Source organism: Plecotus auritus, assembly GCF_963455305.1.
Source record: "Plecotus auritus genome assembly, chromosome: 7".
Lineage (NCBI taxonomy): Eukaryota > Metazoa > Chordata > Mammalia > Chiroptera > Vespertilionidae > Plecotus > Plecotus auritus.
This window is the reverse complement of record NC_137774.1, coordinates 169,413,157-169,437,505: the sequence shown is the minus strand read 5'-3', so window position 1 is coordinate 169,437,505 and position 24,349 is coordinate 169,413,157. Positions and strand designations below refer to the sequence as shown.

At 42.1% G+C, this 24,349-nt stretch overlaps 1 protein-coding gene across 2 annotated transcripts in view; it reads right to left on the bottom strand.

Moving 5' to 3' along the window:
- Positions 1 to 8,619: 8,619 nt before the first annotated feature.
- The window catches only part of C6 (complement C6), a 49,548-nt gene continuing 33,818 nt past the window's right edge, over positions 8,620 to 24,349 (bottom strand). For both annotated transcript variants that reach the window (XM_080679927.1, XM_080679926.1), the window contains exons 11-18: positions 23,444 to 23,669; positions 22,420 to 22,591; positions 22,057 to 22,168; positions 20,849 to 20,981; positions 19,795 to 19,983; positions 18,290 to 18,380; positions 15,405 to 15,646; positions 8,620 to 10,857 (exon numbers count right to left, since the gene is read on the bottom strand). In XM_080679927.1, the coding sequence (XP_080536053.1) occupies positions 10,676 to 10,857; positions 15,405 to 15,646; positions 18,290 to 18,380; positions 19,795 to 19,983; positions 20,849 to 20,981; positions 22,057 to 22,168; positions 22,420 to 22,591; positions 23,444 to 23,669 (1,347 nt within the window). In that variant the 3' untranslated portion in view covers positions 8,620 to 10,675. The remainder of the gene's footprint in view (positions 10,858 to 15,404; positions 15,647 to 18,289; positions 18,381 to 19,794; positions 19,984 to 20,848; positions 20,982 to 22,056; positions 22,169 to 22,419; positions 22,592 to 23,443; positions 23,670 to 24,349) is intronic.

Here is a 24,349-nt window from a genome sequence, read left to right as displayed (position 1 = left end):
CCATCAATTGCAATTAGTTATTATGTCTCTCTCAACCTATAGATTTTAATTGTGATTTCAAATATTTGATGCCTATGTAAAGAATGATGTAAATTCTCCCTGTTTCCAATCTAAACAGTCAATAAAATATGCATAGTTTACTTGTGCTGTTTGGAATATATTTATTTTTGGTGGAATGAAACAAATGCGAAATCACTTACTGGCAAGAGATCAGCTATAGATTGGAGGTTCCTATGAAATTCTCCTCAGGTCCAATTAACTTGCTAGAGCAACTCACAGAACTCAGAGAAACATCTGGCCTACAGGATTAGCAGTTTATTATAAAAAGATGTAACCCAGGAACAGGAGGTGGAAGAGATGCACCAGACAAGGGATGGGGAAAGGGCAAGGAGCTGCCAAGACCTTAGACACACCCACCACTCTCCCAGTCTCCACACACACCACCTGGAAGCTCTCTGCACCTGCTATTTTGGGTTTTTATGAAGGCTGCATGACACAGGCATGGATAATTAAATCATTGACCATTGGTGATTGAGCTCAATCTCCAGCCCTCTCCCCTTCTCTCAGGTGAAGGTCAGGGGCTAGGAATGAAAGTTCCAATTCCCTAGTCACATAGTTGGGTCCCCTGGCAACCAGCCTTCCATTCTTTAGAGTCTTCCAAAAGTCACCTTATTAACTTAACGGAAGACATATTTATCACTCTCAACACTGAAGGACATTATGAGTGTTTTGGAAGCTGTGAGCCAATAACCCTGGATGAAGACCAACTTTATACAGAAATAGCAATATGTCATGTCTGTAAGGTTAACATGAACAAAATGTTTCACTGCTTACTGTGGCTTAACATGTGGGCTATCTGTATATATAAAAGGCTAATGTGCAAATTGTCTCCACAGGAGTTCATCTGGGAGACCTGGAGTTCGATCACTTGCTATGATGTGCACTGACCACCAGGGAGTGGCGTGGAACGAAGGAAGGCCCTAGCCAGTAGCCTGCAGCCAGGGAAGGAAGGCTCTGGCCAGGAGCCTGAAGGCCCCGATCAGCCCTGATTACCGGCCAGGTCTAGGGACCCTACCCATGCGTGAATTTCGGGCCTCTAGTATCAGAGTAATTGTTTTTTCTATTTACAAAACACCGGTGTAGTAGAAAAAACATTATTAAGGAAATAAAGAGAAAATAAACTTAAAAACAGCAATACTATCCAATTTCAGCTATAAACTTTGCCCTGCAAAGACAAACATATACAATATACGAAGGAATACTTTGAAAAGTGTGTGTGAGTGTGTGTGTGTATGTCTGCGTATATATTTGCATTACAAATTGGCAAAGTATCTCACAAATTATAGTATTTAGACAGGTTTGTGGTTCTGTAGTTGGCACTCAAATATTTCCTTTGCCTGTCAAGAAGTGTCACCTTTAAGATTTATTCAATGAGTACCATATGCACATCTAAATTTAGACAGTTTTATTTAAGTAACTGAATTAGCAATTCTCACAGGGGCCATTCTGCTGTGGGTGGAAATAGGATTCTTCCACGGAGTCCTGAGAAAAGCATTTTGGGGACTCACGCATACGAGGATGTGAGCAACCCTGGCAAGATTTATTGGAGCGAAAACAAAGGACTGCTCCCAGTTGCCTGATGTCTCACCCACGACCAGGTGGCTCAGCTCCGTCTGGCTGCGGAAGTCCAGCCTCTGGAGCCTCAGACCCGCACCTGTCAGGCCCAGGAGGGCCAGAACCCAGGGATGTAGACTTCTGTGTCTCATTTCCCTATCAGTACATCGCCAAGGCCCGATGGTGCCTTGGGAGGAGAAAGTGTGCACTCACGAACCTCAGGCCTTCGTCAAGCTTTGTTTATATTACCTTGGGTTTGGGAAGGAGTATGCTTTCTTTCAAATTTGCATATATTTCATCTCATCAAAGCCCCACAGGTAAAGGAGGGCAGCGATTCATAACTGCATAATATTGTTGAGGCGGCCAAGGCTTCCCCTAACCTGGCAACTTGCTCATGTCTCCTGACATCAGGAATGAGTCCCTTTCCTGTTTTCCTTGTTGAAGCAGCAGATGCTCGATGTGTGCTGGAAAATGGAATTACTGAGTATTTTGAAATGTTGTTATTTGGCTAAACAGGATCAGGGCACTTCTGAGCTTTCAGGCAGAGATGAGAGTTGAGTGAATGTCATGAGGAGGCAGCAGTGCAGAGAGGGGGCAACCAGCTCAGGAGGCAGGGCTATTGGTGGGATTTTGTATGAGCAATAGTCATAAGACAGTAATAATAAAATAAAAAAGATTAGAATGCACAACAAAAATCCCTAACAATAAAAACCACGGATCTCTAAAATATCCCGGATAACATGTAATCTCGAAGGCACTACTTTATTTTGGACCTTACTCTCCTGTCAGGGAAAACCTGCTCCTTTTAATTGAGACTCAGCATCTTGGCAGGGCATTGGTAATTTCCCAGCATCCTCCTCAATTTCTGCGGGAGCACTGACTGTTGGGATGATTTTAATGAGGTCGATTATCATTTTAGCAGCTTCACAAGACTTCTGTGAGAGAAGAAGAGAATATGGCTTGGGACAACCATATCCCTGAGCTATTATTTATTATTTATACAGACTACTAAGTTTTTTTTGGAGGAATAGAAAACTAGAGTAAAAATTAACTGCTACATCAATAGAGCTCTCCTAATCTCTGGGTGGCATATTCTTAAGGAATCCCTTAGGTTTCCCTTTAAAACCAAAGACACACAGAGAACTAGAACTGGTGCCTGAACGTGAGAGGAGAAGCATTCTGTGTTCTCTAAGGGTTTGTCTTCATGTCCCGGTTGCCTACATACTGCCCTGCACTCTGTATGGTCTTTAATTGCACTTGCAGTTGGTAATCATGCTAATATTTGTGTGAGGATGTAATTGATGTCTATCTTCTCTCCATGAAGACAAAAGACCATGTGTGCTTTGCCATCCATTTGTATCCCCCATGCCCAGCAAAGTGCATTGGCATGTTGTCTCTCAATAAATATATAATCTAAACCACCAATGAACAAATACAGGTCACCGGCGGAGTATCCTTTGTGAAATCCACCCCTTTCATTTCAGAATGAAGTTTACTCCATGTCAATCCTGTGCTAAACAAGGAAAAGGCTAGATTTAATCTGCTGAGCAAAATTTATGGTCCTGTTTTTTTTTTTTAATTTATCTTTATTGTTGAAAGTATTACAGATGTCCACATTTTCCCCCCATTGACCCTCTCCACCCCCTTCCCAGGTATGATCCTGTTTTAAATTTATTTCTTTAACTATCTTTCTTCAATGTTTACATAATAAAAGTAAGGGGGAAAGATAGTTTTTATTAAAGAAGCATACATAGACACAGATTTTCTTATAAATTCACATGCACTTGTTGAGGGCAGAGGGAATGGCACCAGGTGTCTGACTCATGGGTGGGGTCAAACCAAACCTGGGTTCAGCAATCTCAGTACCTGGGTTCTGGCTAGGAAAGAATTTAAAGCCAAGACCCAAACTGTAAAGAACAGAGGTAGAAGTAATTTCTAGAAGAAATGGGCTAAGGAAACAAGTTATAGAGGTAAAGGAAGGGCCCTTGGAGCTTGGGAGTGAGGAAGCTAATGGTAAAGTGCCTGGGACAGGTTGGGGCAAGGGAAAGGCAGGAGGATCGCACTGGGTCCTGCCTCCTAAGGGTCTTAAGGGTGGAGATTTTAGGGGAGGTCCCAGGGGAAGATCTCAATGGAATATTCAGCAGTTTTCCAGGTGTGTCTTTTTAGGGTTGTGGTCTCCATTGATTGATTGGCCAGCTTCAGAGCAGGGGGTCATTATTTAATGCAGCTGGTCCTGATGTCAGCTGTGGCTGGTTTTGTTGCTTATCTGGGCCTGGAGCTGAAATACAACTGAGGCCTAGTGTTACCTCTAGAGAGGAAAGGCCAGGGGGTCCAAATTGCAAGACCGGTGATATGCTAGGGGAGGAAAAGTCACCCTGGGGGCGAGGTCCCACCCTACAATTGTTCTGTGCTAGGCACCTGGGCTTTCCATGCATATGTGTTTGTAAGCAGAGGAAAGGAAATAGTCATGTTCATATAGTCACAGTTGTGAAGGATATTTGTGAAAGGTTGATTTTACTTGTGAAAGGTTGGATTAACTGTAATCACTGGATCACAATTCATTATCCTCCTTGTTTATAACCTACTAGCAGAAGAAATCGATCAATTGTCCACCTTTTATAAGGAGTAGGAAAGGAAACAAAGTCAGAACAGATATTTTGAGAGTCAAAAGTAAATAAATAAATAAATGTTATGAAAAAAACCCCCAGATACAAAGTGATAATAAAAATTCTAAAATGTTAACTTGATAGCGACAATCCTTGAGTCATATGCTTTCAAGTTATTTCATTGCTATTTAATTATTTTGTTTTGTGAGCTACACAATGGATTAAATTTTTGACCTTTCATTAAGTATATTTTCAAAAATTAAGCCTACAAAAGACATTCAGGCATCTTGTCAAAGGTACACTACACTGATATTCTGCCAAATTTGGTTCTATATTAATGCATTTAGAAATTGCAAAACTGGCAAGAAACATGGATTCCCAATTTAAAAATATACAAACATTTTTCTAAACATTAAGCTATTTCATGAGGCAGGTGGAAAACAGTTCTTTCTATGCCACATTTTTTTCCCATTGGTTTCTTGTTGAATACCCATATGATCATACATCACTTTGTATGATAGCTTCTACGTTGAATTGCTCTTTTCTTCCTCTTTCTGTCATCTATTTCTCAATGATGAGGTTGAGGGTTCTTGGCATCATATTTCAAGGGAACAATAAATGCATCAGGCAAAATAATCCAATTAATTTATTTGAATTTTAGTTGTGAAAGGTTGGATTAACCGTAATCACTGGATCACAATTCATTATCCTCATTGGTTTGGGCATGTCTTTCTTTTAGTTCTTTGTAAATGGAATAAAATTTATATTTCTGTTTTACATATAAATATTCACGCAGTTAGAAACACAATGTTATTTCCAATAAGTGGCCGAACAAGAGTTGTGTCCTTGAACAGAACTTATTTCTTTTTTCCTTGTGTTCAAAGACAAAATAAGGTGTTACCAAACATATTTGCATTTAATTAGCAGGAGTTGGTACACTGCATATAAATCTGTTTTAATTGGCAGGAGAGTGATTAGAAATACTTTTTAATTTGAATTTGATTTGAATGCTGTTATGTGGTATATATGCTGCAGGTTCATCAAAAGAACACCCTTTAGGAAAATCGTTTGGGCAAAAAATGAAAAAGGATCCCAAGTCAAATTTATAGAAAAGATTCCTTTATTAACTTCTGGTCGAGAATATGTTTGTATATTTTCAGAAAACACCTCCAAGACCATGTGGATTCCTGCAACAGAGAGGAATTGACAGGACTGCTCCAGCCATGAAGACAGAAGAGAAACAGTCCAGAGATGGAAGACACTGACAACGTCTTGCCATACTAGCAGTCAGCAGCTTTGCATCACGGCAGGTTGCCCAGGACCAAACCAGAGAGGGTCGGACCTGCATTACCACCATTTGTCCACCATCCAGAACTGAAATATCATTGCTGACATGTACACATAAGGAACTGTTTGACATTGAAATTGGGACTCAAAAGAACTGTTGGCCCAGAAAGAAACTCACTACAGACTGATTCATTTGCCTCTCAGCATAACCATTATTGCTTGTCTCATTTTCGGTTCTTATACGGGTATTTCTAGTATCACATGATCTCACTCATCTAGGGGAAATAATGAACAACATAAACTGATGAATAAAAACAGACCTGGAGACAGGGAAGCATCGATCAGACTGTCAAACCTCAGAGGGAAGGTAGGGGAGGGTGGGAGTAAGGGGGAGAGATCAACCAAAGGACTTGTATGCATGCATATAAGCCTAACCAGTGGTCATGGACAACAGGGGGGTGGGGGCATGCATGGGGAGGGGTTTGGGATGGGAATGGGGGAATGAGGACAAATATGTGATACCTTAATCAATAAAGAAATTAAAAAAAAAAGATGAAGCCAGATGGAAAAAAAAAGAACACCCCTTTTCCCATTCTCTGTAACCATCAACCTGATAGTCACCTGTCTATGTTTCCTGGCTCTGAAGACATGTGCATTTGACACCCATGTCTAAAGCCTCAAAATTAATATCTGACTACTCCTGGAAACTGAACTTGTAAACACAAAATTTTTCTGTGCAGTAAATGGCATAATGCTACTGAAAAAAATCCCCAAGGAAAGTTAATTTAATATGGAAGAGAGCAATTCAATAAGAATCAGGAGACTTGGATCCTAGTCCTTGTTTTGCTACTATCTAGTTGTTGATCTCAGGAAAGCTTCTCAACTCCCTGGGACTTCCCTCAGCTCCCTAACCCATCCTACTGTCATTCTACCCAATTTTGCTCAAGTCAGAAACCTGAGTTATCTTTCTATGATCAATTATATTCATACCATCAGCAAGTCCTATTGATTCCACCTCTAAAACATAGCTTGAATATAGCTTCCTCTCCCCATATGCTCTATAATAACCTCAGTCCAAACTACTATTATCTCTCACCTGGATTAGAGTTATAGCTGCTTTAATAGTGTCCTTGATTCTGCTTTTTCAAATGAAAATTGGATTATTTTGATCTTTCCACTGATTTGAGATCAAGGGTGATTCATTCCAAAGAGAACTTTCAACCTTCCTTGCTGAAATTAATCATCATCGTCATGCCTGTATGAGCACAGTGAACAAACACCTTTCATCAGCTTAGGTAGATATAATGTCTGAATTCTCCAGCCATTTCTCCAAGTAACATTCTAAGTAAGCCTGTGGTCTCCTTAATAAATCAGGCTTCAAAGGCAAGGTTGGCAGTAAAAGTGTCTTGTGTGATAGGAAATAAAGGATGAAGTCCAAGCATTTTCTCCACTGATGCTAAATAATTAATAATAATAATAATAATAATAATAATAAACCAAGATAGTTGAATGCACAATTCACTTTAGACTCAGTAGCTGTAATACACATACACTCCAACCGATGCTCAGAACAAATAGAGTGAGTTGGCTGGTACTGTCTCCATTTTCACATGAGGAAACTGAGTCTCAGAAGGGTTTTTCTGAGTTCAAACAGCTACTGAGTATCTCCAACTGTTATCAGTCTTTGAGAATTTAGGCTTGATTTTATTAATTGTCCAGTTTTTAATTCCCAAAAGATGTTATCTTACGTGTTTAATTCTAGAAAATGAAGAAAATTAACATAACCCCAAATCCCAGTGATTTGTTCTCCCAGTTGTTGTTTTTAAAGGCATTACACACACAGTTTACATAGTTTAAGCATATACAGTATGATAGCCTGTTTTTTTTTCCACCCTTTATTATGTCCTTTAAGTATCTTTTAAAAGAGGTGCTGGTCAATGGTCGTGTACTATTTCCATATGGAGGGGCCATAATTTATCACTGGATATTTAGGCTGTGTCATTTTTTGCCATTATAAATAATGTTGTCCTGATCATCTTTCTCCATAAATCACTGTGAGCATGACTTTCAAGGCACCATCTATTCCTTGGAATCCCTTAGTTGGTGACACACACCTAGACTAATTGACGTTTGACAGGTGGAACTGAAGCTGTACAGCTAGAACTTGTCAAGAAGACAAATAGAGCGGCAGTGGCTGCCTCACTCCCATAACATAAAATAGATACAGCTCTAATTTTGCAGGCCACTTGTTTGGTTAGAAGCTTGATGCCTCATTGATTCCACAGATGAGATATTCCAAAAGAATGAAGGTGACCTCAGAGACAGCCAGCCATTTAGAATCCAATTAATCAAGCTGCAGGGATGTGGTGTCCGACGCCAACCAGACACACCAGGACCTGTCAGACTCTTGCTACTCAGAAATGGAACTTAGGAAGGTGTGGATTAGGGTTAGCTCTTGGGTGCTCTTCTGCAAATTGCAGGAGAGACACACTCTTTAAACGGAAGGAATCTTGGTTGTGCGAGTTGTAGGTTTTTGTAGAAAGAGAAAAAACAGTGAAATATTCTAAAATTCAGTGAGCTTTGTTGAAGACTGCCACAAAGAGGAACTCACTCATAGTCTTAGGATTCTGCTTCCAGGACATCTGAGACGTAGAGCATGATGATTTATAAAGTTCTTTAAACTTGGGTCTCCTTTATTTTGTCAATATCTTGCAGAATAAACAAAAATTAAAATCCATATTGAAAACAGGTCCTGAATTGGTTTCCTGTTACTTAACAAGCATGAATACTTCATATTCATTTCTAGTAGCCTAAGAGAATAAAGCTTTTACCTTTGATCTGGAATTTATTTAATCTTCTAGGATAGTGGTGGAGATTTTAGGCCCAAATTCCAGGTATTTAATATGTTCACTTTTGCTCTTTGCTTCATGATGATGGTTTTATCACTAGCTCTTAACACTTCTTGTACTAAATTGCTATATTAATATTAATAGTAAAGTGTGAAAAATTCAACTGGTAAGTGGTGTATGCAAAGTAACCTAATGTAAACTTTAATGGATTAATGCACTAAAAATATCCTTAAGGAAGATTGCTACAAGTAAAAGAATAAAATACTTTAAGGCAATGTACTTTAATCAACCAATATGAATGTAATAGCTCGTGTAAGCCTTTGATTATATTATGGGGCACAAAGAGAAAACATTTTCTTTTTTTTCAATCACAGTGCTATGGATTGAATGGTGCTTGCAAAAAAGGACATGTTAAATAAAGTCCAACCCCTGGTGCCTGTGAATGTGGCCCTATTTAGAAATAGGGTCTTTGCAGTTGTGATCTAAATAAGATAGGGTCATTAGAGTGGGCCTAACCCAACAGGACTGCCATCCTCCTAAGACTATGCAAACGTGGTAGACAGTCACGCTCAGAAGGAAGACAAAGAGGACCGCCACGTCATGATGGAGGCAGAGACTCAGTGATGGATGCACCTACAAGCCAAGGAGTGCCGAGGGTTTCTGCAAACACCAAAAGCCAGGAAAGGCCAGGAAGAGTTCTGTCCTACAGTGTCCGGAGGAACTGCTGAGACATTGATTTCAGATTCCTGGCCTCCAGAACTGTGAGACTATATATTTTCATTATTTAAGCCACCCAGTTTGTGGTACTTTGTTATGGCAACCCTAGCAAACAAACACAGCTTTCTATGCTCTGCCCACTTCCATTTTCCTCTTGCCTCAAATAAATCTGGGACACATCATGTACATTTCTGGCCAGTTTCTGTTTTTAGAACTTGGTTCAGTTTAAGGCTCCACTTGCATTTCCAATTTATACCTCATCACCTTCCCCGCCTCCAGCATCAATGAGGTGTGTGGATCAGAGGATTTGGGGAGGGAGGAGGGTTGCTCTGACAAGTTTCCAAGCCCTCCAGCCTCATGGAAGTGAGGAGGAGGGGCAGGTCTCATTCCAGGACACTGCCCTCGCCTGCAGCTGCTGGGCCTGGTCCTCTGGTGTTGGAAGCAAGGAAGTGGACTAGGCGAGATGCCCAGAGTTGTCTGATAGACAGTCCATGATGGGGGTCACTTCTGGCCTTGTTCTTACTAAATCTAGTTTCATGTTACTGGTGGTCTGTGTGTTTCCTTGGGGTGATGCTTTGCTTTTCTCCTACTCGCTCTGCCCCAGAACTTCCTCAGAGAGGCAGCTGAGTCTCCTTCTGGTGTTTTCTATAGGTTCACATCCAAGATTCAGGATGGCCTCAGAGCGCCTGCCTCTCCTCTTCTCTGTGCTCCTTCCTGCGGAGCCAGGAGAACCAGAAACGTTATTTCTCCCCTATGCCTTGGGACTCAGATGGAGAAAGTGCTGCACCTATCTTTCTCCTTCTCACTCTGCCAAGAGCGCTGGCTGCTCTTGCAAGCACCCTGCGCTCAGGACACTCTGAGCAGGAAGCGGTCTTGTGTGCCTGTCAAGGGAGAACTCCCCAGTGTGGACCCACGCTTCCCAGGATCTCCTCCGGCAGGCTGCCTCCCAGTACTTGGTACCGTGTAGCCATTCAGAACTATTTTTTGAATGGATGCATGAAGGTTGGTTTTCAAGAATGTGTCTTACGCCTGGCTGATGCGGCTCCGTGGCTGAGTGTCAACCTATGAACTGGGGGTCATGGTTCAATTCTCGGTCAGGGCATATGCCTGGGTTGTGGACTCGATCTCTGGTGGGGGGCGAGCAGGAGGCAGCAGATCAATGATTCTCTCTCAGCATTGATGTTTCTATCTCGCTCTCCCTCTCCCTTCCTCTATAAAAACAATTAAAAAATGTGTTTTACAAGTTGTAGATTTCTATGTTTATTGATTCATAGAAGAAAATGATGGCTTTTGTTCTTATCTCTACTTGTGAGGGTGCTTAATACCACAGGCTTCAAAGGTCCTCTGAAATTTCATCATTTTAATACAACATGAACAGAAGAGTTTACTAGATTGATATGCAAGGTATTTTCTAGGGCTATGCTGCAGGGTGTCTTGGGCTGGAGGGGAAGCCAAGACAGGAAAGACAGGGAGAATAATTATAAGAAACTAATACAAAAGAGTTTGTCAATAACTTCTGAGCATGCCAGTCGGCTGTTTGTACCAGAATGCCCTTTTGTAGGGGTTATTTTTGGACAGTCAATCTGTTCATCGGTAACTGTGTTAGGCCAAACACTTTCCAGGATGCAGTATTTCCACTTTCCTGTTGGCACATCTTACAGTTCCTATTTCACAGATGTTCACTGTCTTGCTACTCGTTGATGACCCCATCCTGACGCAGTAGAGTTGGTCCCCACCCTTGATGCACTGGTTGGGCAACATGCAGACACACTTGGAAGCAGAGGCTGCAATGAGAGAGACAATGTGATCACCACGGTTCTCAGGGTGGGATTTTACCTAACTTGTCCCCAGAGTGGCGAGCTCCTTGGTTAGCAATAATTGAGAACGCTGAAACAAAGGCAATGACCCAATACGCAACTGTGCTGAAGGGTGTGCCTGCGTATAAGAGAGCAGAATGCATAGTAAGCCAGTAAGACAAGACGCAGCATTGGGTCATCTCTGACACCTCCTTCTTGCTCACCGTTCCCACACAGTCAGTTCCATCCTGCCAGTCCATTTCCATAGTGTCATCAGTTAGTCCTTTCCGTTCTTTTCTCATCGGCACTGCCTATGTACGTTTAGCTTTACAATTTATTGAGCATGTACTATAAAACCCATTTAATAGGCCAAGCACTTTACATGCTTTATTTCATTTAATCTTTACAACAAACATGAAATATCTGTTAGCATACTAATTATACAGATGAGAAAATGAAACTCAGAGGAGTTAGTGATTTGTCCATGGTCCCACAATTAGTAAGTGGCGAAGGCAGGTTTTAAAACCTAAATGACTGCTGTCACCATATCTGAGGTCAGCCTGACACCCAGCAGCGGTTTCATTAACAGAGCAGTGTTTGTAAGGCAGATGTCAATTCTGTCCCGTGTGTCTCAACTGATGGGAGAAAACAGGGCAAGGAAGTTCAAGCTTTCTGCCCTTGGTAGGAACATTTCATGAAAAAGCACACTTTCCCCCCTATGCCTCCTGTCAACCCGCTGGAGAAGATTCCAGTTGTGGAAAGTCTTGTCCATTGTCGGGAAGGATGGGGTCTGGTGAAGGACAGCAGGCTGTTCCATCTCTGAAGAGAAAGCCAGTTCCTGGGCTTCTGGAAAGGCCACCATCACCACTCAGTCTAGTTGTGGCTGAAACGCTCTTTGCAAGGTTGTTTTCAGAGCACCAGTACCAGAGCCCTTTCCCATCACCTCCCTCAATCCATCCTTCAACACTCAGTTCTCATGCTTTCAACCTTATGAAACGCCCCCAGACCCGAAGATACTTATCACCCCTACAACTCTCATCACCTACGGCCTTGCATTGAAATGATTCAGGCAAGCATTGTGTAAAGTCATTCCTCCAATTACGGCGAACGGTGCAAGTGTACAAAGGCCTTTTCTCTTCAGACATCTATCTCATCGTACTTTGTACAGTGACTTCCTTCTATTAGATACCAAAGGGCTGTTTGCTGAATAAGTCTCCCCCTCCTGTTAGTTAAGGTGGGATATTTTTGAAGTTCAGGCAAAACACTTAATATGCATAAAAACCGGCTCATTGCAAAATCGTTTGTGTTCTAACTTTTGAAAAGTGAACTTCATGTCACTTTGAAGTTCCATTTTAAACTTTTCCTTGTTTTGTTTTAGAAAGAGAAGGAAATGAGTAGCAAAGTACACAATTTAATCACAGTGACATTCAATTCAACTCAGGATTAATAATCTCCCACCTTGCCGTGAGTGGGGCGGGTATAAAATACAATGTTTGACTTTCTCTTTCTTTATAAACGCTGTGGTTTATACAATGATGCTGGTCTATAGTGCTTTTTGACTCGAATTCTCTGTGACATTGACTTTTGCTTAGCAATTAAAGAGGCTGCCAGAGGCAGACCATATCTACTGGGGAGGACGTGCTTCCGTTTTTCTGATTGTGTGCAGGACCAAATAATACTTTAAACAATGTCAATCTCTTACTAAGAAATATTTATGTTTTAGTGTGATTAACTTGAGCAACATTCATGTATTCAAATATTTTACTGTTTGTTTTTTTCTTGTTTGATAATCTTTGACTCCTGGGGACCATGGAATTTGGATATATGTACAACAAAGACCTAACAATAAAGACCGATTTTTATGAAACTGTAAGCTGCAGCTTATTTGTTACTCAGACTGATTTAAAAATAATAATTTGTGGAAAAGTATCACCCCCCCCCCCCAGTTCTTTGCAATAGCAGAATTTGATGAAGACCTCTTCTCCATGATAGATAAGGAGGGATGAAAGCACTAAACACATCCCTGAGCTACCTGGTAGCATGCCTGAGCTACCATTTTGATTTGATTTTCTGTCCAAAATCCTTTTATTTTCTGTATGTACTTTTGACAATAATGTTCTTACACTACAAATTTCAAAGAAAATGTTTAGATTTTAAAATGATGTTGCATAACACTGGCAGCTTTTTTTTCTACCACAAATTATTGTTTCTGAGAGAGATGTCAGTTGGATAATGGTGTTGGTCGGGCAGTGAAAGAATGAATAACAGTGTTCATCTAGAAGATGACTTAATAGTGTTTAGAATTAGGCAGTGTACATATGGGGCCTTGGTTTGCTGTCTCTCACAGTGAATTGCCTTGTTCCAAGATGGCTGAAAGGTTGGAGCCCCAGACATTGATTTCCTGAGTTGCTACCATCGGATGGTCCATTGACCATGGCTCCTGTGTCTACCCTTTGTCATGAGTACCATCCTATCAAGGGAGCTGGACCTTGACAATCAGCTTTAAGTAGAACAGGATGAAACTTTATTTAGGAAATAAGGCCTCTCCCCTTTTCTAGGACTGATTTGAAGAACATTGGACTGGAAAGCGAAAGAGGAGTCAATGGGAACAGTAACATTTTTCCAAAAGTAAGGTGGTTTTAGTAAAAATTAGATGCAACAATTCAACAACTTTCTATTGCATACTTTATGCCTCATTTTAAAATAAGCTTTTGAAGAGTGACACGTGTGATATCTGGCTGCTTTTTGAGTTCTGTTAAATCCTATTCTTCAAATCCTATATTTATAGGTATACTAGAGGCCCAGTGCACGAATTGGTGCACCAGTGGGTTCCCTCGGCCTGGCCTGCGGGGATTGGGCCAAAACGGGCTCTCTGACATCCCCCAAGGGGTCCCAGATTGTGAGAGGGCAGTTCTCCGGTGAAATCCTGGAATTGGGCTCCCTCCTCTCTGGGTCCGAGGTGTGGGTGAAGCAGATTCAGGGTGACAATGCCCCTGCAGCAACCGTGAGGCTCCCTCCTCTACTGGTTGGAGCATCCGCCCCCTAGTGGTCATTGCGCATCATAGCTTCCAGACGAACAGTCAAACACTCAGATGATTGCTTAGGCTTTTATATATATAGATTACGTGAAGCTCAGGTGAGCTATTTCAGGGTCAAACTTCATCTTAGAGCATAGGAACTGCTGTGAAATTCTGCTTCCAAGCAATTAACACATAAAATGCCAATAGTCAATACACTTTAAAGAAAATAGAAATGTAACACCACGTCTTAAACATCAAATTGGCAAAGATATAAAGGAGTGTTAACTTCAGGTTTGATGAAAGTGTGGGAGGACAGTCTTTATCATACATTGTAGATAGGAATACAATATGGTAAAAACATTTCTGGAAAGCAAGGTGATACAAGAAACTTAATAATTTAAAATAATATTTAACTAGAAATTCCATTTTCTAAGGTATAACCTAAGAAAATAATTCAACATTATAGATTTATCTGTGATAGATTTACCAGAGCATTGTCTGTAATAGCAAAACATTGGGAAAAATCTAAATGCCTAACAGAAGATTGGTTAAATGAATCACAAAATGTCCATATAGGCTTTTGCAGACATTAAAAATTATGTAGCAGAATAATATATGATGACATGGAAATAGTTTTATGATATCAGTGAAAAGCAGCAATATGTAAAATAAGATTTAGAGTATGATCTTATTTTTTAAAATTTGTAATATAATCAGGGCAACCCCTGGAGAAAAAATTTTTTATGGAATGCTTCTCTATATAAATTATTAAAATCACTCCAAATCAGTGTCAGCACCATACCAGCAGTCCAATTCCAAGCAATCTTGAGAGAGACTACCCTGCTGGCTCATCAGCCTGCTCTGGGAATGGGTCTAGCTTTGAACCAGAGATGATGCTATAGTCTTAGAACATCTGGTTGACCCCATGCATGGTGGAAGAGAGGGTCAGAGAAACAGTGCCTGAGTCTATGAGGGTCCTTGTCTGGGTTCAGGGAATCCTGCCCGAATAATACAGCCAGGCTTGGCTGGTTCCAGGCACTACAATTGGACATAAAAAAATTTGAGGAATCTGCTTCAGCAATTGGTGTCCACAAGGAGCCCAGTCCAGGCACAGAGCACTCTACCTCTGCTGGCCCCAGCTGGTCCCAAATGCCAAAGGAAATCTTAGACAATTCAGATATACGCCCTCTAAAGCTGGGAGAGGGGACGGGTGCCTGAAGCACGAAATCAGGATGTGTACTCTTCTTACTGGGGTCTGAGGGTGGTGCTGATTATATATGCATAGCAAAAAGATGAGAAAGATTTACACCAGAACTGTTAAAGCAGTTATTTCTAATTGTGGGTGGGTTATGTTTTTCTTTTCTGTTTATAAATATTTTTACAACAAAATGGAATTATTTCTTATTAAGGCAAGGTTCATTTTAAGAGAGAGTGTATGAATGTAAACAAGATATATTAGCTGAGATGAATTTTTGGCGAGAGCATTTCTAGTATGTGGTCACCATCGGCACTTACCTGGACATTTTTCCCAGTCATAGCAGGTGTCATAGCCACAGGATTCCCTCTTGGTGCTGTTGAATGAAAGCTTTGTTCTTTCAAGACCCCATTCTAACTGTAGACTATCTTGGCAGGAACCAATATGTAGAAAATGGAATTGCTGATTATTTAAACATTTCTTGGCCATAAATTTGCAAGCTGGTGAAGTAAAGTGACTGTTGGAGTCTGAGTCAAACACACAGAGATCTTCTGAATATTGGCTGCCCAAGAGAGGAAAGCAAGCATTTACACATGAAGACCAGAAGACAAGAAATGGCATCCAGCCAATTTAATATGGTAACTTACTACCCAGTTATCTTTCCCCTGCTCTCCCCACCCTCTAATTTCTCTTCTTTTCATCCCCTTGCATGCTCTGGGATTCATCTTTCAAAACTTTTATCTTAATCTTGGTATTACTCTCAATTGCCTTTGAATTAAGTGAATTTTAAATTCTTAAAAAGATCTTTCATATTTTTATTCAAATCAATTTGCCTTTCTGGAATTATTTTCCCATCCCCTTAATCCTTCTATATCACCTGAAAATTGTATTGATCATTTTCTAAATTGATAAGATTATTCTTCATTTGCTATCATCCCATGCCCTGCTCAATTAGCATTGCGTTGTCTCTCCTCTCTGTCCATCTGTGTCCAGCTCAATTCCTGCCTATACTTTGAAGCTAACCTTGATTGACCTAGCCCACGATAGTCCACCTGTACCTCTTCTGAGCTCAGTAACACTCATTAATTGCAGCACCAGAATTGTATATCATTACATGGCTTTGCAAGTGGGTTTGTATTATGATTAAGAGCATGCACTTCTAAGTTATTCGTTGTTAACTTGTGTAATCTCTCTGAATAGGTGATGGATCCTGCTATTGAGAAGTAACCAGTGGCCATAGCCCTTGACTCACGGAGAGGACAAGAACTCCTTGGTCACTCCAAATCAGAGCCTCTATTCCGATATCAATTTTAGAATTAACAATCAGTTCACCAGCATGTAAGACTGTTTCCAGGAACTAGAGCCCATAGCTGGGAAGAAAAGGCCACTCACTAAGTTTGAAACACCTCGGCTGGGGCCAGCCACTCTCCCAGACACCTTCAATGCCATAGAAAAGAGAACTGAGACTACAGAAAGAGGCTAGAGAGGTAGGGAAGAACTTCAGACAGTTCCAGAGGACAGTCTGTACTCTCATGGTTTGGTATTACAAAGATAGAGAAAGAATTTTCCCCTGGATTCAATGGGCAGTATGAATGCTTTAAGTACCACCCAGAGGGGACTCCAGCAGCGAGAAGCTGCGTGGTGGACCACTGTGGTGGACACTGAGGAGGGTAGATAGAGCCACCTTTGGGCTGAATTATACAGAAAAAGATGCTGTAGTGTTTGAATGAATGAATGAATGAATGAATGAATGAATGAATGAATAAGCATTTGTGCACCTGCAGCACAGAGGAACATGAGAGCTATTCAGTGTTTAAAGTGTTAACAGTTGGGCACAGTCTGCTGGCTTCTTACCCCAGCATTCATTCTTTTTCCTCCCTGGTGATCTAATTTTATTAAAAAATGCCTGCACATCCAGCCAAAGAATGGCATTTTCAGCCTCCCTTGCAGAGACATGTGGCCATGTGAGTAAGAGAAGATTAAGGAGATGAAAGCAAATGATGGGTCTTTCAGGAACTCTCCTTCAGAGGAGGGAATGTGTGTGTTTTCAGCTTTCCTTTCGTCCTGTTCCAGCAGAGCAATTTCAGACCACAAGGCAGCTTGAGGAGGGCAGAGCAGAGAGCAGAAGGGACCTTGGTGCTATCTGAAATAGGCAAGTCAATGCACTGGTTCTAGATTGCCTACCTCTGGATTTATTGTGTGAGACAGAGAAACAAAATTTTATCTGAAACCAATGCTACTTTGCATTAATTTCAGCTGAAAGTAGACCTTCAATAATAAGTGACCTCGACACTCCTGGTTTTTTTTTTTTTCATGCAAAGAAAAGACAGTTATAACAACAAAGAGGAGATAGCTAACTATTCATGGCAGTCACATGAAGATGTATAATGTTTATGCCCTTCCCCTACATGAAAAGATAGACTGACAAAGGTGTGTGTGTGTGTGTGTGTATTTGTATGTGAGTGTGAACTCCATACTCACACCACTTTCTCTACTCTAAACTTTGGGAGTCACAACTTTGCCCTATACTTCGGGAAAGAGGAAAGCTTTGAGATAACTGAATCTGAAGTTTAAAAATAGACAGGAATAAGTATTATAATAAAAATGAGACTGTTTTAATAAACAAAAGCCATGAAAACTTGGGAACTGGGCTGAGAGATGATGAGAAAGCTTGCAACCAGTAGGAAAGGAGGAATTCAGTTGAGCACAGGCGGGATCAGTTATTTGAAAAATTAGTATGTTTCATGTTTGTGCTTCAAGAAGCTCAGCCCCATGAAATAAGCCAGTCATTGAAAGAAAAATACCACATGATCCCACTCATTTATGGATAATAAAGAACATTATAACCTGGTGAACAAAAAGATAGATACAGAGGCAGAGAAGCCTCTGCCTGTAAAATTACAGCGGGAGGGCTGGGGGCGGGGGGAGGTAAGAGATCAACTGAAGGACTTGTATGCATGCGTATAAGCATAACCAATGGATGCAAGACACTGGGGTGGGGTAGGGTGAGAGCATGTGTGTGGGGGGGTGGGTAGGGGAGGCCGGGGGAAGGTCAATGGGGGAAAAAAAGGAGACATATGTACTACTATTTATAATACTTTAAACAATAAAATAAAATTAAAAAGAAGCTCAGTCCCTCCATCAAGCTGGCTATACTAGACTGGTCTTCCCAATTCCCAAACACGCTTCACAGAGTGCCTCTTACCTACAATCTTCTTCTGGAGACATACAGATGCATTCAGATCCTGATTCCTTTTGTCCTAGTTGACAACGGCCCTTTAATTTGTCCATAAAATCTGAAAGAAGAGAAAAAGGAGTAAAGTCCAGTGCATGGAATAGATTCCAAGTGAAAACTTGGATTTAGGAGCAAAGGCAATGGTAAAAGATTCTCATTTATCTCTTACAGTTAGAACATTCATTTTGGCTTTTCCAAATAAGCTGTCGTGAAATATTCCATTGCAAAGGTCATTTCCAGCTCTCATGCGCTGTCATTTTCCAACCTAAAATTGCTGTTAACTTCAGATAACTAAAGAAAATAGAATTGGTGAAATTTCTGTTCACTTGTTTCTTAAATATTTATTGAGAAAACTATGGTATTCCCAGCACCGCATTAGGTTTTGGGGGTAGTGTATTGAGCAAAATTTGACCCAGATCCTATGCTCACAGAGCTTATAGTCTTATGGAGGCAGACAGACATGAATCAAAGAAAAACATCCATACAAATAGAATTGCCGTCCTTCTTAGTTCTATTAAAGAGAAAGCATATAAACAAGGAAATGGATATAGCTGGGAAGGTTAGAAATGGTGAAATGAGAAGAGAAAAGGGGAAGGAAACAGCAGGAAAGGAAATATCAGGCATGAAAGTGCTAAAAAATGAGGCAGCATGTGACTTTCCTGGAGCTGAAGACCAGGGTAATTGAAGAGCACAAAAACAAGCGCATGGAACAAGGTATGACCTGGTACAGGGTCCTTGAGGGCTTATGGAAGGACTTTCATCCTTACTTTATAAGCAGTGAAAAGTCTTTGAAGGGTTTTAAGCAGCAGTGGTGTGACAAAATCAGGTCTGGATTTTGGAATAGAAATTAATTCTGGCTTCTGTGTGGAGAGTGGTCAAGAGAGCTGTGGGTAGACAATCTAGGGGGTTATTGTAGTAGTTTGGGTGAAAGAAGATGGTGATTTTGATCAGTCCCCAAGGTAGAAATGGAGAGAAGTGGATGCACTTGAGGCATAGTTAGCAGATAAAATAGATGACTCATTAAAAATAAAAATTGGTTGTATATCAGAAAATTGGTGAATGTGTATTCCTATGTTTCAAGTTAAAATAAAATGCTTAAATTATTAAAAAGTAATATGTACTGTTTTTTTAATGACCTCCCACTTTAACCCAATTTTCAGTTAGCTATCAATTCTGATTTTATGGGCGAGTTTGCACTCTCTCAAAATGTTGAAGTATATTGAAAAAGAAACATAACCTCGATCTCTAAAATTTGAAGATATCCACTCGACCAATAACTTCTCATTTCTGCCTGACCTCCTCCTCTACACAACCCGCTTTGCCCTCCCAGAACACACTCAAGAAATAGCACCATGGTAGATGCTATGCTACCAACCTTGGGAGACCCCTCCCCTAGGCACACACGTATATTTAATGTGTACATATGCATACATGTGTGTAGATGAGAGAAAAGGGAATCCTGAGCTGCTACTCACCATTCTCACAGGTGAGTGAGTTTGAAATGGGCGGTGTCCAGGAATCCTCAGTGCATGTGTACCTCGATGGCCCAGAAACCACAAAGCCTTTGGGACAGGTTAGCTCAACAGATTTTCCAATTTCATACGATCTCTGAAACGGCGAGATCCTCAGAACGTCCTGCACAACTGGCTTGAGGCACTGTGTCACTGCAGCAGAAAAATTTTAGAGGCGTCAGTGGAGTGGAATACACACCAGATGTAGGCCGATTTTATACAACACAAGAGGTGATTTTAATGTGATTCATTCCATTCACTCTGTTTTAATGCCCCCTTGTCATCAGAGAACCTGGGGGTTGAGGATCCCAGGCTTTCCCCGAGACCCTCCTTTAGCTCCACTGTCTGAGGTTCCCGTCTAAGGTAGGCTCCAGGCACTTCCACCTTTCATTATATTACAGGAACCTCTTCTTCTTCCCTCTCCTTTGCCCAAAAGCAAGTCACCACATTGTGAGTGATAGAGGCAAGACATTCTAACCGATGCTGGTCTCAATTCTGCCTCACGGGGTCTCATGAAAGCTCTTTGGAGTCCCCATGAGCCTTGTCTGATTCTCATTTTGACTTTACTGGAGCACAGCTATGCATGGAGCCTTCACACTCCTCCTCAGGAAAGGATATGAAGTGCTCTAAGGAGGAAACAGCCTTCCCCATGCAGCTCCATCGCCGATATGCTAAGGGTGTAAGCAGCATCTTCCTGGGACTCAGCAATCTGCATCAGTTTGGACATCGGACTAGGCCGATGTCTGTGGTTAGAAGCAGTGAGCAGACCTCCCGGGTTTCTCTTTAAGCACATGTTTCACCATCCTGTGTGTATGAGGCAAACATGCAGGGCCAGAACTGACACCTGAAGATGCTTTGAAATCTAGTGTTAGCAGATGAGTCCTATTTTCTGCTTCACTAAACCTTTCCACCAGAGTTAATAAAAAGTAGTAAAATGTCCTGGTCTATGGTGACTTAGCTTTATTTATTTTGGGCGCATTTATTCTTTAGAGCAGTCACGAGAAAGGGCGAGCCTCACGCTGGCATTCCACATCGAGCTGTCTCCAGGTCCTGTCTGGCAAGCAGCTGAAGTACTGGTACCCAACAAGCTTGAATCCAGTATAGCATGCGATTTCAGCATCTTCCCCAACGGAGTACAGTTTCTTCTCATTCTAGAATTAACATCGAAACCAGCAAATTATTAGCGCTATGAATAATATTTCTCAACACCTCGGGGTCATCTGGTTTCTTTCGATTCCTTCACTCCTGTATCTACTTAGTTACAGAGTCCTTTCAATTTCACCTTTTAAATCTCTCTCCAAGTCCCCCTTTCCTTTGCCATCACCACTGCCTTGGTTTATGGCATTTATAATCTCTTACAAGGACAACTTTCTAACTGGTCCCTTTTCCATGTGTGTGTGTGTGTGTGTGTGTGTCTGTATATATGTGTGTGTGTGTGTGTGTGTGTGTGTGTGTGTGTGTGTGTGTGTGTTGGAGGGAGAGTCACTAAAATTTTCAAGTTAAAATGGGTCTTACTTGCTTTGGAATATTACCCTCCTCACCTCTTGCCATTTCTTCCTGTAAAACCTGTCCCCTAGCAAAACAAAACATCTGCTGTTCTTTGAACATAACATTTATTCTCTTTCATGTCTCTATGCCTTTACCTGGCCACCTGGCTAATGCCTCTCTATGCCCAACACCTTCTTCCCTTCTCTCAAGACCCAACTCAAGTAGAAAGTCTTCCATGCAAAGGTCCTGCATTTCCCAGCTTGACGAGGAGCGCGCCTTTCAGTTCCGGGGGAAACATGCACAAAGCTCTGTTTCCATAGTGACATCACGTCTACCAGCCCCACCCGGACCCCTGGGTGGCACGTCCATTACCGGGTCTCCACTTCACAAATCATAATGACATGGGTGCAGGTTCTTACCAGCCACCCAACCCTCATGATGCTCAAGTGCCATTGTCCACCCACATAAATGCACGGGTAGCAGGTGAATTGGTGGAACCAAGTAACACAAGGAACCCGCTATCCTTTGGTCCAACAATCAGGGAATTCAGGGTGACATCTCCAGGGAATTCAGGGTGGGAGAGTGGCAACATGTTTCTAAATATCACTTTTTTCACTTTTTAGGTCAACAGAAGATTATTAAACTAGGAACACAATAAGTCTAACGTTCAAAAACATACTTTTTAACTTCTATCTTTTTTTTAAACCCCAACCCTGAAGGGAAGGTCAGGATGCTTACTCGGATAAATCCATTTTCCGGAGGAACTGGACGAGGACACCCTGTGTCTGATTCCAGGTCAGGGAGGTCTTCTTCTTTTACATATTCGTCGTCATTGATACATGCTTGTCCACTAAAAGGGAACAATAAATATGTGCATATAATAGAATAAACATGTACATACACACATATATTTAATGGATATGTATACATAGAGTGGCCTGTACATGTTTATATAAAAGGGTAGCAGCAGGTGTAATGCCTCCCTAACATGCTGTGTTGGAAGAGGGAAGATTCCAGTTATTTCTTTGCTTAGCAGTAAGGTAGTGATGCCTTCACTGTGCCGGCGGGTCCCAGACCCGCCCCACCCGCTGCACTCCTTACTCGTTCTGCATGATTGAGATGGAGCAATGCTCCTCCTGCCGACTCTCCCCCTCGCAAGGCTTCCCTCCTCGCAGTGGGCCCGGGTTGTTGCACACTCGGGTTCTCGATCTCTTGTAGGTGAGGTCGCACTGGCTCCAGGAAGACCAGCAGCCCCAGTTCCCGTCCACCGCATCTGGAAGGCAGGCAGACCCGCCCACAGTGATGGTGTAGCCCAGGGAATGTGGGCTTTGAAGCCAGGCCAACCTGGGGTCCCCACTTTTCTGCTGTGTGGTCCTTTGTGGACTATCACAGGGTTGTTGAGAGGATAAGGGGAAGTTAGGGCCTGACACCCTGCCTGATTTCCTTTCCCGGTCCCCACAGCTGGATGAAATGGCCACAGTTGCGAATCATTTTCAACGACCTGCAACCTACCTCACACATATGTATATGTGTACACACATGATAAATGTGAACTTCTTCTGAGTGGACTATATATCAAACCGTGTGTTTACAGGTAATAGAATATTCTCCTACTCCTATGACACATCCCCTTTCTCAGGAGGATCAGGTAACCAGGAATATTACTTAGCCCTGTATGAACACTTCAGCTATGGTTTAATGTATCCCTATCACAAAGCCATCTCCATTCTACATTACAACATACAAAAGGCTTATAACACACATTATATGTTATAGTATTTTCTATTGTTTTATTTATGTCATATTGCAGGCATTGTGCTGTGTATCCTTTCTGTATACATTAATCTTTGGATACAAGCTGACATCATCCCATTCTCTGGATGAACAGATGGAGGTACAGAGAGGCCAGGCGACTTTCCCAAGGCCACAGAGCTGGTGGGTCACAGCAGGCTTATGCCAGGGCTGTTGGACTTTGGAGTCGAACTTTTTACAGGCTTATCTTCCTTGGGAGTTAGCGTAAGGTGGGAGGTGCTAGTGGCAGTTTGTCTTTGTTTTCATTGACCCACCTGGCACCCCTTTTGGAGGGGAAAAGACGCCTCCCTCACCATGAGTTGCTGACACTTACCCGATTTAAAATCCGGGGCGCGTCTCTCGCAGTTCTCGCCGTAGGTGCCGCTCTGGCACACGCATATACATTCGGTCCCGGAGAGAGTGGGGCGGCCGTTGTTAGGGCACGGAGCACACTGGCAAGGGTCGAACTTGGCTGCGTATTCCTGGAGAGCCCTCCTGAGGTTGTTCCGCCGGGTCACCGCACAGGAGATGTTTCTTACCAAGTCTGTGATGGGAGCGAGCTAGAGAGGAGGTTTGGTCATGGTCACGGTCACGGTCACGGTCACGTCCCTTTGCCTAGGTTGCCATCACCACCCAGTTCCCCAGGCATGGACAATCCCACACGGCAAAGGGGTTATTGCAGAATAGAGTATCTATGCCAGTTGCACCATGGAGAGAGGGATGGATTTCTTTCCGTTTCTTTCTCACAGCAGCTCTCAGCAAGATTCCTTTGCTTCTGTTGTCCCTAAAGCATGGCCGGTGTGATGTGCCGGGAGCTTAGGTTCCCTGGAAATTCTGCTCTGGAGATGTCCCTTCCCTGGACTTGCATCATGTTACGTGTTAAGCGGCAAATGCATGCGTCAAAATACTGAGCTAGGGGAGCAGGAGTTAGGCAGCGCAGGAATGGCCTGCTGAAAGCTCACTGAGTTTGGCCCCAGGTGAAAGGTCCAGAGGATGAAGAGAGCCTCTCTGGGTTCTTTGTTCTCCCAGAGGCAATCCTGGCATTTGGGGGAACCGGAGGAGGAAGTGCAGAATGGGAGAAAATGGAGAAATGAACCTGCTGGTAGGATGAGTAAAGAATTGCAGCAAGAAATAATGGGGCTTACACAAAAACAGGGCTCATTTTATTAATATTTTAAAACCCCAAAGGAATGACTATCTAGTACCATAGGTGACTCACAGGTGCCCAGGCGGGTGGCCG